This window comes from Cebus imitator, unplaced genomic scaffold (genome assembly GCF_001604975.1).
Source record: "Cebus imitator isolate Cc_AM_T3 unplaced genomic scaffold, Cebus_imitator-1.0 Scaffold187, whole genome shotgun sequence".
NCBI lineage: Eukaryota > Metazoa > Chordata > Mammalia > Primates > Cebidae > Cebus > Cebus imitator.
In genome coordinates, this window is record NW_016107502.1 from 3,028,917 (window position 1) to 3,044,074 (window position 15,158).

Here is a 15,158-nt window from a genome sequence, read left to right on the forward strand (position 1 = left end):
CAGGGTGGTGCCTAGGAACAAGTAATTTTCTGTCATGAAGTTAGGGTAAGCCAAAGACACCTACTATATCTCTCATCTCATTGCTTTCTTCACCCCTGTGCCTGAACCTATGCAGAAGATGCCAGGACCATGGGCATTAGGAAGGTTTCAGGGATGCCAGTCTACCAGGTCAGTTGGGAATGCTTTTAATGGGGTGATGAGAGCAAAGACAGGGCCCAGTGCTATTTCATCTGCCTCCTTACGTTAGAAGCCAGCATGGACAAAGATGAATTTTCTCTCTTCTCCAATCCAGTGTGTTCAGCTAAAGTTTCCTTTTTGAATGAGCCCTCCTGTTTTCTTCTTGCAAGGGAGGGGATTGTCAGAGGCGATGTCCCTCCTCTAGAGCTAGGTGCCTGAGCTTTCCTCCTGTGCTCCAGATAGTCATTTCCTTACACTTGGATATCAGGAGCCCACCATCAGAAATCCTCCTCCACAGCCTGGATTCTCACCACAGCCCCCTCACCGATCTCTCTATTTGCACACTGTCCCTGACAGATCATCAGCATGCTCATTTGTAAAAAATGAAACTGGCCGGGAGGGACATGGTGGCTCTGGCCTGTAATCCCAGCACTTTGTGAGGCCGAGGCGGGCGGATCACGAGGTGAGGAGATCGAGACCATCCTGGCCAACATGGTGAAATCCCGTCTCTACTAAAATATATTTAAAAAACAATTAGCGGGGCATGGTGGCACGCACCTGTAGTCCCAGCTACTTGGGAGGCTGAGGCAGGGGAATTGCTTGAGCCCGAGAGGCAGAGGTTGCAGTGAGCGAAGATCGCGCCACTGCACTGCAGCCTGGCAACAAAGCAAAACTCCATCTCAAAAAACAAACAACAAACAAAAAAATGAAACCAACTCACGTCACTCCTCTGCTCAACTCTCTGATGGCTTCCCATCTCCTGAGGTGTGGAAGCCAGCATCCTCACACTGCAGGGCTCCCCTCCTGGTTGCCTGCCCATCTCCCACTCCACCTGTCCCCTTGCTCACTCAGTGTGAACCACTGCCTGCCTGAAACACCCTTCCCTCAAATCCCTAGTTTAGGTCCTTGGTAAAAGGTCACTTTCTCACCTGTCTCTTTCCCAACCACCCTATTTTAAATTACAGCTGAACCCTATACCCTGTTTGCTTTCTTTGTCTACACAGTATTTCTCATACTGAAGGTACTACATATTTTACTGTTATTAGTTTATTGTATATATTTTCCCACTTAGAAGATCCACTGTTGCTTTTTTCCACTGGAACCTAGAACTGAGACTGGCACAAGGAGGAGCTTGAGACACATGTTTTGAATGACTGAGGGAGTAAATACACTAGGTGGATGTCATAGGGAGCAGATTATGTCGGCGATGAAGTTGCTAGTGTGTGCATGTGCTTGTATTTTTATACCTGAACTACTGTCGTGTGCCATGCCCTGGGCACTGTGCCATTGGATCACAGGGGTTACTTGTGCCTCGTGCATTGCAACTTCCTCCTCTTCCCTTTTCTGGAAAGTTTTTCATTCTTGTTCTTTCCTCTGAGACTTTCCCATAGGAAACTGTCCCAAAACTTTTTCTGTGGTGTTTTCTCTGACTTATCCCCCTGCTCTCTGCTGAGAGCATACCAGAAGCTTGTGAACAGAGGCCTGTGACTCCATCCAGCTGCTGCTAGGCTCATCTTTGTTGTGTGTGTGCGATAATTTTCTCAACTTTGCTTCAGAATGCAAGTTCTGGAGGGCGGTGAAGAGGCCCCTCTCTTTCCTGTCTGTCTCAGTGCTGAATAGGACTCTGGCCTCTGTAGCCTGGCTTATGTTGCACTTTGTTTATGCCCCAGAAGTAAAGTTATGATATGAAAACACCAAGTACAGGGCAGCCGGATCCCCTAGAGCTGCTGACCATCAAATCTCTACCAAACCAGTTCTACAGGAGGCGCTGCTATGAAGTGGCTTAAGGCACAGAATGTGTGGTACAAGACAAACTTCCTTTTGACCTAGTTGGAAGAGACTGATCACAAACATGGAATATACCCAGTGCAGTGGTTTGCACAATAAGCGACCAGAAAATATGCATTGAATTTAATCAAGAAAGTCAATAATGTAGCCAGAAGTGGTGAAATAGTACTGGATTTAGTGCCAGAAAACCTGGGTTTTAATGTCAGGATGGCAGTGTAGACTTTGGAAGCATGGAGCAGGGTTCAAATCCTAGATCATCATTAAATCTCATCTATTAAAGGCATATCTTGCCATGGTTGTTAAAAGAATCAGTGCTAGTGAAGATATGCATCGAATAAAGACATCTAGAAGACACAAATGAATCAGCTGGTGTTGGTAATATCACCATTAACATCTCAGCTCTGCCATATACCCTGCAGACCTTGGATCAATCACATTGTTGCCTCCTGGGCTTCAGTTTTCTTATATATGAGACTGTACATAAGACTATGTAGATAATTCGTAAATGCTAAGATTTTAAAATTTCTACCATGTTCCGGAAGACTAGAGCTGTAGTCCACACCTTGTGGCCTTGAGGAAATCACTTCACTTTTCCATGCCTGTTTCTTCATCCGCAAAATGGTCACGTGGCTGGGTTGGTGCTCTGCAAGTTCCTGAAGCTTGAAAGCTCTGTGAATCTTGAGATGCTCTGGAAAACACCAAAGGAGAGGTTCAGAGCTTGATTTCTATAGTGGGATAGGAAATCAAGACCAGAGAAGGAAAGCCTGCAAAGAACCAGAGAGTTGAAGTGAGGTGTGCTGGGGCTAGAGCTAGGGAAGAAGAGGGGGTGGGAAAGAAGGCTTTCCTAGGTAAGTAAAACAGTGCTCCTTGAGTTTGAATAGGAATCCTGTTAAAATGCAGGTTCCAGGTCAGTAGGTCTGGGGTTGTGCTTGAGATTCTGCATTTCAATCAAGCTGCCAGCTGATGCGGCTGGTTCGGCTGGTTCGTGGACCACACTTTGAGTAGCAAAGAGTGTTCTTCCTTCTCTAGCTTAGCAGCTGGGCCTCTTAGAGAAGAACAGAAGCTGATCTTCTCTCCACGTCTTCCTCCATTTCCCTCCCCCAAGACCCTAAAGCAAAAGGATGTTTTTACCATTGTTTTTTCCCACTAGTCCTCCCAGTCCCAACCCCAAATACACACACACACACAGACACATTTACTCACTCCTCAGTACTCTCACCTCTCCAGTCTCATCAATACTTTCATCACTGCTCTTCACTGCAAGAGTGATTTTTGGGGAAAAGAATCTCACACCACATTTTCTAGGCCTTTACTGTCTGGCAGTGATAATCCCAGAGGCATGGGAAGTGAAAATGTCTACATTGTTGGAGTGGGTGATGTCATGTCCAGGTTTTCCAAGTTACACAGTAGTAGTCCCTACTTAGTCCTGGAGGCTGGTGTTTCTGCCGCTCCCCGCCCCCACCCTGCAGCAGAAGAGGGGCCTCACACAGAGTGTTTTTCCCATCTAACCTCTCCTCTTCCCACACCCACACACACCCAAACACACACAGCCTTCCTCTACCCAGAGAACGCCACCTTTCTGCTTTCCTTATCAAGGGCTTCTTTTTCACATCATGGCCCTGGGGCAACTACTGGTATTTCTGAAGCTTGCCAGGATAAAGAGCTGAGTGTGCCACCAGCACACCCCAGGCACCCACCAGAGGTCTGAAAACATTTATACCTGGTCACATCTGCAACCCATTGGCAAGCCACTAGAGTATCATTCACACTGCTTGCAAAGAACTGCCCAAGCCAGAGGCCCCTTCGTCCCCTCCCCTTTCCTCCTGTGCCTCCTCTCCTTCCCTCTTTTCCGCCCCTTTCCCGGCAGGTGCGTGCGTGCGTGCGTGCGTGCGTGTATGTGTGAGTGTGTGTGTAGTCCAGCTGTGTGTGTGTGTGTGTGTGTGTGTGTGTGTGTGTGTGTGTGTAGTCCAGCACAGCTCATTTTTTTTTTCAGGGGAGACTTCCACCTGCTGTTTTCTCTGGCCACGTTTTCTGTTAGTCCTTTATAGCCAGCGCCCCGTCCCTGTCCCACAGAGGAGATAGGACAGCTTCCTTTACAGAAACTAAGAAGGAAGACTTTCGTGAAGAAGTCTTGGCTTGACTGAAGCAAGTCAGAATTTGCTCTGAGCGGGCATGCACCTAGCATTTGTCTCTCCTCCTTGTGTCTGCTCTAAGAGGCTGACTCAGGGCACTTTCTTCTCATAGCATCCTTGTGCTTCCTGGATATGATCCTTCCTTGGCTGTGATGGGGACAGGAAGGGATGTGGGGAGGAAAAAGGGAGAGGGACTGTTGGACAGATCTAGGTCTAGGAGAGGCCCTTATTATTCCTGGTTCTAGAGAGAGGAAATGAGGGGACCCTGAGAGGCCATGTGGCTACAAGCCTCTCTCTGGAGCACAGCAGCTAGAGATTTCTGTACCAAATGAGAAATCTGAGTCCTCCACTTCAAGTCACCTGGCAGAAAAATCTTACAGTGCTATTTTGTTCATCCTGAGGACTGAGATTCCTAAAATTTCACTCCCGATGTATTTCCTCTTTTCTCCTTTAAGCAACCTTCCTGCCTCTACTTACCAAGCTGTGACTCATCCCTTCTCAGCTCAGACACCTTCGACGGCTTTCTGTTTCTTCTCATGGAAACTCCATTCTAAATCCCACTTTCTCCACAAACTCTTCCCTGACCACACAGATTTACTTGCTCCCATGGACTTGGAGTTCCTTCAGCAATGACACTGTTCATTTAGCACTTAATACATTCTTGGGCATTATTTACTATCATTTATTTAAAAGGAGTTCATGTTATTTCCATAGAAGATGGAAAGCTCCCTAACGAAAGAAATTGCATCATGTGTGTTGAACACTCCACAGGGTCCAGTGTGTTCATCTTTATTTTGTGTGTGTGTGTGTGTGTGTGTGTGTGTGTGTGTGTGTGTGTGTGTGATAAACCATTTGGAATCTGATAAAAACTAAATACATCCTCCCCTGGTAAATGCACCTCCACTCAGAACTCTGTCTAAAAATTTGCTACCACCGAAAGATTCCAGACTAATAACATCTCATAACAGCAAATGGTACTGTTGGCGGAGCAAATAGTAGGTGCTTACTTTTGTCTGCTGATGTGTACTTCTCTCTGTTTTCCCTCAACAGATTGCCCTGACGTTCTCAATCGTCTTTGGGGTGATTGTGTATCGAATAACAACTGCAGCCGCTCTGTCTCTCAATAAGGCTACACGCTCTAATGTCCGGGTGACAGTGACAGCAACAGCAGTCATCATCAACCTCGTGGTCATCCTCATCCTGGACGAGATCTACGGTGCTGTGGCCAAGTGGCTCACCAAAATTGGTACTGTGTCACCAAACCTTCTGGCTGTCCTAGGCGCTCTTTAAGTCAACGTGTGCAAGGCTTTTGGTGATAATGACCCAAAATTATTTTAAAAAGGAACAGGGACGAGTTGCTCTGTACGGCACATTTTAATTGGAGGAATGGGCAAGTACAGTGTGTGTGTATTTGTAGGGCTGCCAAAGGGCTTTCTCTAAAGGCAGGAATCCATCCTGAAACATTCTCAATCAAGCCCTCTAGCCTGTGCTTATTGTCTCATGTGACAGGACGCTCACTGTCCCCTAAGGATAAACCGTGGCGTCTGTTCTTTTTAGCCTAACCTAGAAGCAAGGCAGACTCAAGACTTCCTGTTAAAAATTACAGAGCTTACGCTCGTACTTTCCCAGCAGCATCTATAAAGTTGAGGAAAGCCTCTTGATACTTGAGCCCAAGAGGGTCTTATCGGTCTTATCTATTCCCGTATTGTCAAAGGCCCCAGAAAATCCACACATTCCCCAGGCACTGAGTAGACTTCAAAGAGGCGTATCAGACTTCCCAAGCTTCAAGCCGGTGAGAAAAATGCAATCGCCTCAACATTCAGACGTGTCATTTGAGCTGCAAGCCACTGTTGCCTGAGCACCAGGTTTTGGCATTCGGCATTCGCGCTTACTGGATGGGGGAGGCTGACAGTCGAGACCCTGTCCCATTGTGTTTATTCTGGGTGGCCTGGATTCATCCTTTCTCTCTCTGAATGTAGGGATTTCCCTCCCTGACTCTAGGGATGAAGAGTCCCAGCTTCTTGTAACCTCATGGGGGGGTTGCATTCATGGTATGTATGATACCTTTAATTCACGGACCCTTAATAGGATAACCACCTCCTCAAGAGCCTTCTCCTGATGACTGGAGAATTCGGGAAAGTTGATCTGTCTGTGCCTTTCCCCTGCTTGGCTTCTAGTGTAACAGTACCCGTGGTGAGCACTTTCCTTTGACTTCTGTGTTGCTGTCGGCAGCTCACCATCCTCAGGGGCAGCTCCGCTCTTTCCAGCATGTGCATATTTATGAGTGTCATCTGTGTTTCTTCATAAGTTTCTTGAGAAAAATAAGTGGAGCATTTTAAGTCAGCATGTTTAATGATAGACAGGATTCTATGGAAGCACTTTGGAAGAATATCCAACACTCCTGGGGACTCAGGAGGCTTTGGAGGGAGAGGCATTCAACTGGAGAGCTCAGAGATAGGTGAGAGTTGGACAGGCATGAGTATAGGGAGGAGAGCCCGGGCAGGAGGACAGGAAGATTCCTGACAAAAGAAACCAAGTGAGAAATACGGCACTGAAGGGAGCGATCAGCTCTCAGGGGTCAGGAAAGGCACGCAGGAAAGTGGCACATGAGCCGCTTGGGTGGTTGGGAGCGTGTTGGTGGAGTTAAACACCGGTGGACAGGAGCTGAGCTCAGTGTGTGGGAGAAAGAAAGCATGAAGCATGCTCAGGACGCCAGGGGAGCTCAGCGCCGGGGCTCTGTGTCCAGGACGCATCTAGGGCATGATGGAGTGGGAATCTGGGCCCGTGGAGTCGACCAATACGTGCTTTTTTGTTTTGTTTTGTCTTGTTTTGCTTTTTGATGGAACATCTAAAATGCCAGGCTGAGGACTCCAGTGTTTTTCACAGACCATGGACATTTGCTGGAATTCCCGGGGGCATTCAACAATAAACAGTGTCATCTCCCTGGTCTGATGAGCCAGCTGAGAAATTAGATCAAGGCAAGAGTAGACAAAGCCAAAATATCAGCTGTAAAACTGAGAAAGGCTACATGGGAGGTGGTAGCTTAGGCAGACAGCCAAATAGACATTCTCTCTCCATGGCAGGCAGTGGTGGATGGGCCAGCCCTGTGAACTTAGAACTAGAGGGGCATAGAAGAACACCTGTTTCCTGGAGGCCCTTTGCTTCACCAAGGAAGGGCAGAAAAAGAGGCTAAGCAAGGAGTGGCCAGCATCCTCTACCAGACTCAACAATAAGATAAGCTACTCCCCCTCCTCTCAACCACAAGGAGAAATGGGTAAGCTGGGGGAAGACAAGCTGAGGCATTACAACTAATCACACTCCCACCACATGGAGGAAACATCAGGAGTAGAAATAAATTCCCCTACCCTCTGCATGAGGTCCTGATGTAGCACCACCGAGGATTGTTTTAAGAGCGTGGCATGATGGGAGCTGTTTGCAACATTACTTAGCAGGGAAATAGGATGTGACGGAATAGGGAGAGGCAGGAGATCCAATGTAAAGGGCATTGCTGAGTGCGTGGGCAGGACGTAGGGAGAAGAGGGACAGGAAGTCAATGGCGATGTAGACCTTTCTTCTTGCTGTTCATTTGTGTTACCTGATTTCTTGCACTGCTTTAGATAGTGATAAAGAAGGAAGACAAATAGAGTGGGCCTGGAAACCATCATTCTCAGCAAACTGACAGAGGAGCAGAAGATCAAACACCGCATGTTCTCACTCATAGGCGGGTGTTGAACGATGAGAGCACATGGACACAGGGAGGGGAGCACTACACACTGGGGTCAGTTGGGGGGAAATAGGGGAGGGACGGTGGGGGGTTGGGAGCTGGGGGGGGATAGCAGGGGGAGAAATGCCACATGTAGGTGATGGGGAGGAAGGCAGCAAATCACACTGCCATGTGTGTTCCTATGCAACAATTTTGCATGTTCTTCACATGTACCCCAAAACCTAAAATACAATAAAATAAATAAATGGGGGAAAAAAAAACAATAAAAGGAACCCCCCCAAAAAAAATAGAGTGGGCAACAATAGAAAACTCATTAATAAGTAGTGAGTACTTCCCATGTGCAAGGCGGAGCCTTAACTCTTCTGTTTAAAGTCATAAACAAAATGGGCTGTAACACAGCTTTCACATCATGAAACTAGGTTCAGTTTCTACTGACACAGCCCCCTTGCCCAGAACAAAGCGGCTACCCTGGACTGTCAAATCAATGTCCAGGACTCCATAAGAAATTCTGTGCCCTGGAAAGGAGAAAAAAATCCTAACAAGTACATTTTGTTCTTTATGAGAGTGATACTCATAAAGTATTTTTAAACTTAAAATTTGTAACCCCATTTCATCTTCACGAAAACTGCATGGCCAGCAAAGGAAGCATTATACCCTCGCTTTACTAAGGTTCAGACTCAGATTCTGCCTCGAAAAAGTGCATCTGTTTTGTGTGAGTTTGATGTCAGTTTCTCACTGTCTGTACTGAAGTGGTGTGTTTGTTGGGTCTCTCTCAGGAACCCGAGCGGGCATTGTTCTGGGGCGTTGCTCTTGTTTACATTAGCCTGGGTACCTCAGAGGGCTCAGAGAGAAACCGCAGTCTGTGGAAGGACTGCTGAATTTGAGAATCTACTGGAAAGAACCTTTGAGCTCTAGACCTGGCTTCTCCTCCTACCCCGCCTGTGTGGCACTGGGCATCAGGGAATGTTTTTAGACAAAGCTTTCCCAATTCTCCCTTTATCATTTTCCTCCTTTTGTCCCCTGGCCATCACCCCTCTCTGGACGGTTTTTCACAGCTTAATACCTATGCTGTTGTCCTCAGCCCCTTTCGGTGGATCTCTAGCTTAGAAATCCCATCCAGTCAACCTTCCCCGAACAGTGGGTTTGGGGACATTGCACCCCGTCAGCACCCTCAGATAGCTTCTCTTGGCCCTAGGTCAGCTATAGCTAGCATTTGGGGCTCTCAGCCATTTTCTTCCCACTGTGCTCCTTCACCCCAGCTGACCCACTCAGCTCATGGTCATCCCAGCCTCCCCTGTGTCCCTGCCCCGGCCTTGCTCATGCTGTTGTGACTGCCAAAACAACCTCAGTGACCCTCTTTTAAAGGGCTTCTCGAAGCCTCCTCCGTCACAAACCCTCATCTTCCAGACTCCCCTGGCACACACTCTCTGTTTGTGGGTTCATCCGTCATCTGCTGATGGAGTGCTTGCTCTGTGCCAGGCACAGTTCTAGGGAACACAGCAATGACAAGCAACAAGGTCCCTGTTCACATTGTGCTTACACTGTGGCAGGGGAAAGATGGACGGTGAGCAGGCTCATTCCATAGAATATCAGGGAGGTGTGATGAGATAGGCAGTGGTTTGGGGCTGTGCGTTCTGGAGCAGGTGATCAGGAAGGGTGGATCACGATGATAACCTTATAGCTGAGACCTGGATGGCAGGAGTGAGCCAGCCACAAAAAGATCTGGAAGAACTCTAGGAAGATGGAACAGCAAAGGCAAAGCCCGCAGGTCAAGGCTAAGCTTGGAGTGTCTTATTCACACCATTTACTGGATGCTGATCAGGTACTGTCTGATCTTATTGCATTGCACATACGTGTGTGTTCCCACTAGGCTCTGCTGGCATAATAACTTTGTCTTAAAATCTTGGTTGCATCACAAAAAATCATCTGTGTTCTTGCTCAGCACACATATCTAGTGCAATCAGGCAGAGGTCTCTGCTGCACACAGTTGCTCAGGGACCCAGACTGATGGGGGCTGTTGTGGACACTGTGTCAGGGAAGGACAGCTGGAGAGTTGACTGGGGCTGTTAAATGCTTCAGACTCGAAGAGTCATCATCATTCATCCCGTCTACTCACAGCTCACTGGCTAGAATCAGCCTAATTATGAAGAACTTGGGAAATGTGTGGAAGTCCATGGTCATTCTGTAAGCAGGAAAGGTCTCTGCTACTTGCTCTCAACCAGGCTGCAAGGCTCTTGAGAACAGTGACCCTGTCTTTCATTTATTTTTATTTCCTGCACAGTGCCTGGCCCATGGCAGATCTTAGCACAATTTTATCCATGTAGTTGTTAGTGAAATAAGTCTCTCTCTTCATTCATGCAGGACAAAGAAAATTTTCAAGGAATGCCCACAGGCTAGGTATCTTTTAAGTCACAGGAAAGGCTACAGTGAGCATTTATGTATTCCTTATTTCAACTCTGTCTGCCTGCAGAAGAATGTGATCTTATTGAGATGAATAGACCAGTGCAAAGTTGACACAATGGGATAGTGACTGAAAGACGCACCCAGAGTATCAGAAGACTTGAAATTTTCTTGATGGCAAAGAATACCCACAAAACAGAGATGGCCCCACAAAATAGGAGATCAGCAGTATCTCTGCAGGCAGAGATCCAGTTTCAGGGGTCCCCCAGGCTCCATGGGGACATAAAGCTATGGATAATGCCACCCAATGGAATGAGAAGTGGCCCAGGCTTAAGACTTCCTTTGCCATTCTCACACTGAGTTTAACACTCGCTTGGCTTCCTGCCCCAGATCTCTTCATAGTTGAGGAGGCTGTGAGTATGTTCTTTGCTCACCAGGTGCAAACAGCTGGTGTCAACGACCGCAATAAGTCCCCAAGTGTTTCCCACAGGGCTGAGTAATGGAAGACCAGTTTCCTGGGAGCATCCCTCACAAGGCTGAGGTGTCAGGCCTGTCTGAGGTCCATTCTTGCTACAAATATATATCACAAAAGGCAGAATTTGTTAATTTCCTTGAGAATGATATCTAATGCCAGCAGCAGTGGCAGATAAAAACAGCGATTGTCCCCCCAGCTGCCATAACAATAGTCAGGAGCTGGGATGTAAGGCGTGCCGGAATCTGGAGGCAGCACAGCACTGGTGAAGCAGGACTAAGCTGAACCCTGGGGCAGTGGGAAGGGGGCTTTCTAGGTGAATGCACGAAGCTTTGGAACTGTGTCTGAGAGGGAGTCTGGCTGGCCAAGGCACGGTGTACAGAGTGTTGCTGGCTTTAGCAAGCATCAGTATTGAAGTTTGACTACAGCGGGGTAGGAGTCCAGTGGATGACGGGGACAAGGTTTCTGAGTCCCCAGTGATGTTTTCACTCCAGGAGTGGATACAGGTCGTGGCTGTAGAGAAAGGGCCCAGGTCCTGGGGGAGGAAACGGGCAAAATCTGGGCCGGTGGCTGGGCCTCTGGGCATACAGGACAGGGCTGCAGCATGGTGGGAGGATAGGGCGTGAGGTCAAGAAAGAGTAACGGAGCTGACTGCTGCAGGGCGTGCTCCCGTCTCGGGTGGGACCCAGGGTTGTACTGTGCCTTTGAGCCATACATCTGGGAGCAGGAAAACTGTAGGCTCTTAGCATAACCAACATAGGCAATGGTCAGGCTTGGCCTGGAAAGGGGGCCTGTCTGTACTCTAGCTTTGGAGAGTTCTTCAAATAGGAAGCAGGATGGAGGAGGCGCAGCTGATGGGAGGCTTCTAGGCTAAATATTCAAAATGCCGCTGGCTTGCTGCCTCCTTTTCTTCCTGCCTTTTCTTTCAAAACTCTGTGCAGAGTGCTGACTGGTATGTGGGGTGGTGCCCTTCACCCCTTTCTCATCGTCCAGCCTCTCCAAGTCAGAGGGTTGGGCTCATGGTAGGTGCTGGAAAAAAGAGCATTAAGTCAAGGTTCTTATGAGAATGTCTGTGCTTGGGAGGTGCTTAGACATTGCTGATAGCCCGCTTCTGAGTGTCACTGCCCCGCATGCCCTGAAGCAGGACCAGGGATGGGAGTGAAAGGAGTGATGGGGAAAGGCCCTGAGTTCTGTTGAGTGCCCACTTTATACCAACACTGGCTGGCACACTTTGTCCCACATGGTGACAGTAACACTGGGGATAGGTCGTTTCTTTCATTTTACTTATGAGAAGGCTGGAGAGGTTTAGAAACTTGACTGAAGCATGCAGTTAGTGGTGTGCACGAGTGTGTGTTGAAGTACACCCTGCCTACCCTGTATCTCACACACATGCACACACACACACACACACACACACACACACACACACACGGCTTACCCTGTACCAAACACTGTTCTAAGCACTTTACATATATCAGCATCTTTAATCCTTACAACAGCCCCAGCGGGGCAGGCAGTCTTAACACTCCCACTTAGAGACAGGAAGACTGAGGACGCAGAGCAGAAAATGTGAGGCCCAAGGTCACGGAACTGATCAGTGGTGGGCCTGGCCTCATTGTCCTTGCTGAAACCATGGCATTCCGCTGTCTTTTAATACATAGCTGTCCTTGTTCCCCAGAAAAATTTAAAGGTATTGGGAAAGCAAAAGGAAACACCACAAAGGCTCCAGAAGATTTAAAATGGAGTGCACTCACATATGTGAATGACAAGAGGTCCAGTGTGTCTGGGGATGGGGACAGCCGTGTGGGTCAGATGCCCCAGGCAGGGAGGACAGCAGGGAGGCAAGCTCTGAGTGCAGCCCCCTGTCCCACATGCACAGAGAGAGCAGAGCTCCACAGGCTTTGGGGTCCTGCATGCTTTATAAGTTTTAAAAAAAGAAAGACATTTTTTAAAAATTTGAAAGGCCACCAGGAAATTCTTAAAAAAAAAAAAAATAGACAGGGTCTCACTCTGTTGCCTAGACTGGGATGCGGTGGTATAATCCTAGCTCACAACAGCTTTGAACTCCTGGGCCCAAGCGATCCTCCCACCTCAGCCTCCTGAGTAGCTGGGACGAATGGTGTATGCCACAGCATCTGGCTAATTTAAAAAAACTTTTTGTAGAGAAGGGGATCTCATTTTATTTCCCAGGCTGGTCTTAAACTCCTGGGTTCAAGGGATTTTCCTGCCTCAGCCTCCCAAAATGCTGGGACTACCGGTGTGAAGCAGCGTTCCTGACCCTGACCGGGAAGTCTTGAGACTAAACTGCAATTCTAAGCTGCTCTAACAAAAGGCAATATATCATTACTGAGCAGAGAGGAGCAAGAAGAAAGGAAAAGAATGGGGAAAAAATCAGTATCAGATAAAATGGCTGCCGGGGCACAGAACATTCTTTAGAAAAGAATATTTGGGCATGAATGGATGAATCTAATTTTCTAAATGTTCGTAGTGTGTGCTTTTTGGAGCATGAGATGAAAGTGTTGGCTTTATTGGATGCGGTGCTCTGGGATAGGGGGTTCTGCTCTCTGCACTGGAGGCTGATCACGGCCAGAGTCCAGCACAGGACACGGGTGGGCCTGGCCGGCGTGGGCTGGAGAGGAGAATGGGGCCTTATGCCTTCCTGGGGGGACACCAGGAAGGTGTCATTTGCAGCCTGGCCTGAGAGTTAGGTCTGCTGGTGTGTATGCTCTTCCTGCTTTGCACCTGGATCCTGGCTCTCTGGGTGGCCTCAGGCAGTGGGGGAGAAAGAGCCTCCCAGGGTGTGGCCAGGGGGTATTCTATGATTGTTGGTGGGGGGGCCCTCCACGATGTTGGCTGAAATTACTCTAAACGTTGTCTGGGAAAGAGAGGATGGCAGAAGGCTGTGACTCCTAATAAAACCATGGGAATATGGTCATAGCCCGAGTTTGTGGAGCACCCCTACCAGTTATATGAGATTATCGTCAGCAGTCCTGCTGCTTAGAACACTTAGCATAACTGGTAAGAGTTTCTTCCCACACATGAGCCGTGACCATGAATGCGTCTCTCATTTCCCTAGAGACAGAAAGGTCTCTGACTTTCAGCCCAGGGTCCCCCTCTATTCTTCCATCAAAGCCTCGTGAATCATATTGTAGAGCACAGGAGACCTTGGAGCACTCATCTCTCCTGTTAGCAAGAAGTCCAATATCTTCCTCTCCCTCTCTTTGGATTTTCTAGGAGACCAGGGACTGAAACATTCAGAAGAGAAGGAAGGGCTATGGTGCTCCTCCTCTGTTTGCACCTTTCGCCTCAGATCCCCTCTCCATCTTACTAGGGAATTGGAATGCTTTCCTGTGCCTCTCCCTGGTCCTCCCACACCTCTGGAGAAACTGCATCTCTTCCTAACTGCAGCTCTTGCAGGATGAGCTCTCCCTCTTGGTTCGTCTTGGGCATCAGCCATGCCGTTTCCTCTCCTTGTCTCTTCACTGCTGTGGGTAAGGGCTTCCTGAGAGTTACTTCCTTTGAACCATCTAAGGGGAATTGTTTCCCGCTGCAATCCTGAGTGGTAGAGAGGTCAGGCCAACGTCCGAAGCTAAACAGGGAGTTGCCTGCGTAGAACCTGCCCTCACTCCTCGGGTCTCACTGCCACATCGCTGCTGGACATTGGCCCCACCCCTCTGATGGGAGAGGCTGGACTGCTGCTGAGCTGGCCCCTCCTTACGCCAGGCCTGGACAGCACGGGCTCATCAAGGGAGGACACTCTTCTCCTTTAGGGTGGGCTCAGTCTAGGGACTGCAGCTGTCAGAGTTTCCTGTTTCTAGGACACATGTGTTACCTCCGCCCTCATCTCCAGGATGCCATCCGACACATAGACCCAGAGCAAGGGCCTCTACTCTCCCTGGGAGTCCACTCTGGAAGCCCTCAGCTTGCCGCCTTAAATCTTCAAAATGCAACAGGTCCTACGATTGCCTGTTTCACTTCCCTGGCCCTCAGTGATTCCTAGGGACCTCATAACCCCAGGTGATGCCAAAATGCACCCTCCACCCTTGTAAGCTCTGTAGAAGATTTTAAGCTAACTTGCTTCCATCTCTTTCAGTAAAGAAGTGGAAACAAATGTACAAATCTCTGATGGAGCGCCTTGCTGTGCCATCATAATAAGAGCAAATCTTTGAGCCCTTACGCCATGCTTGGTGCTTTCCATACTGTATTTCCCAACAAATGTTGAAGGAAGGTCCCATTTTATGAAGTAGGACACTGAAGCTCAGAAAGATAAATTTCCTTATCTGGGGACTCTTGGACAGAAAGGTCTCTGACTTCCAGCCCAGGGACCCCCTCTATTCTTTCATCAAAGCCTCGTGAATCATATTGTAGAGCACAGAAGACCAGAAGTGGGAAGGACCCAGGAAATCACCCAATCCAACCTTGACATTGAGACTTGAACTTGCTTGAGGTGCTGACTCCTCCAAGA

The 15,158-nt window shown here is 48.4% G+C and overlaps 1 protein-coding gene across 3 annotated transcripts in view; it reads left to right on the plus strand.

The window, feature by feature from the left end:
- The window catches only part of ANO2 (anoctamin 2), a 384,342-nt gene that overhangs the window by 303,582 nt on the left and 65,602 nt on the right, over positions 1-15,158 (plus strand). For all 3 annotated transcript variants that reach the window (XM_037744853.1, XM_037744854.1, XM_037744855.1), the window contains one exon: positions 5,148-5,343. In XM_037744853.1, coding sequence (XP_037600781.1) covers positions 5,148-5,343 — 196 coding nt within the window. The remainder of the gene's footprint in view (positions 1-5,147; positions 5,344-15,158) is intronic.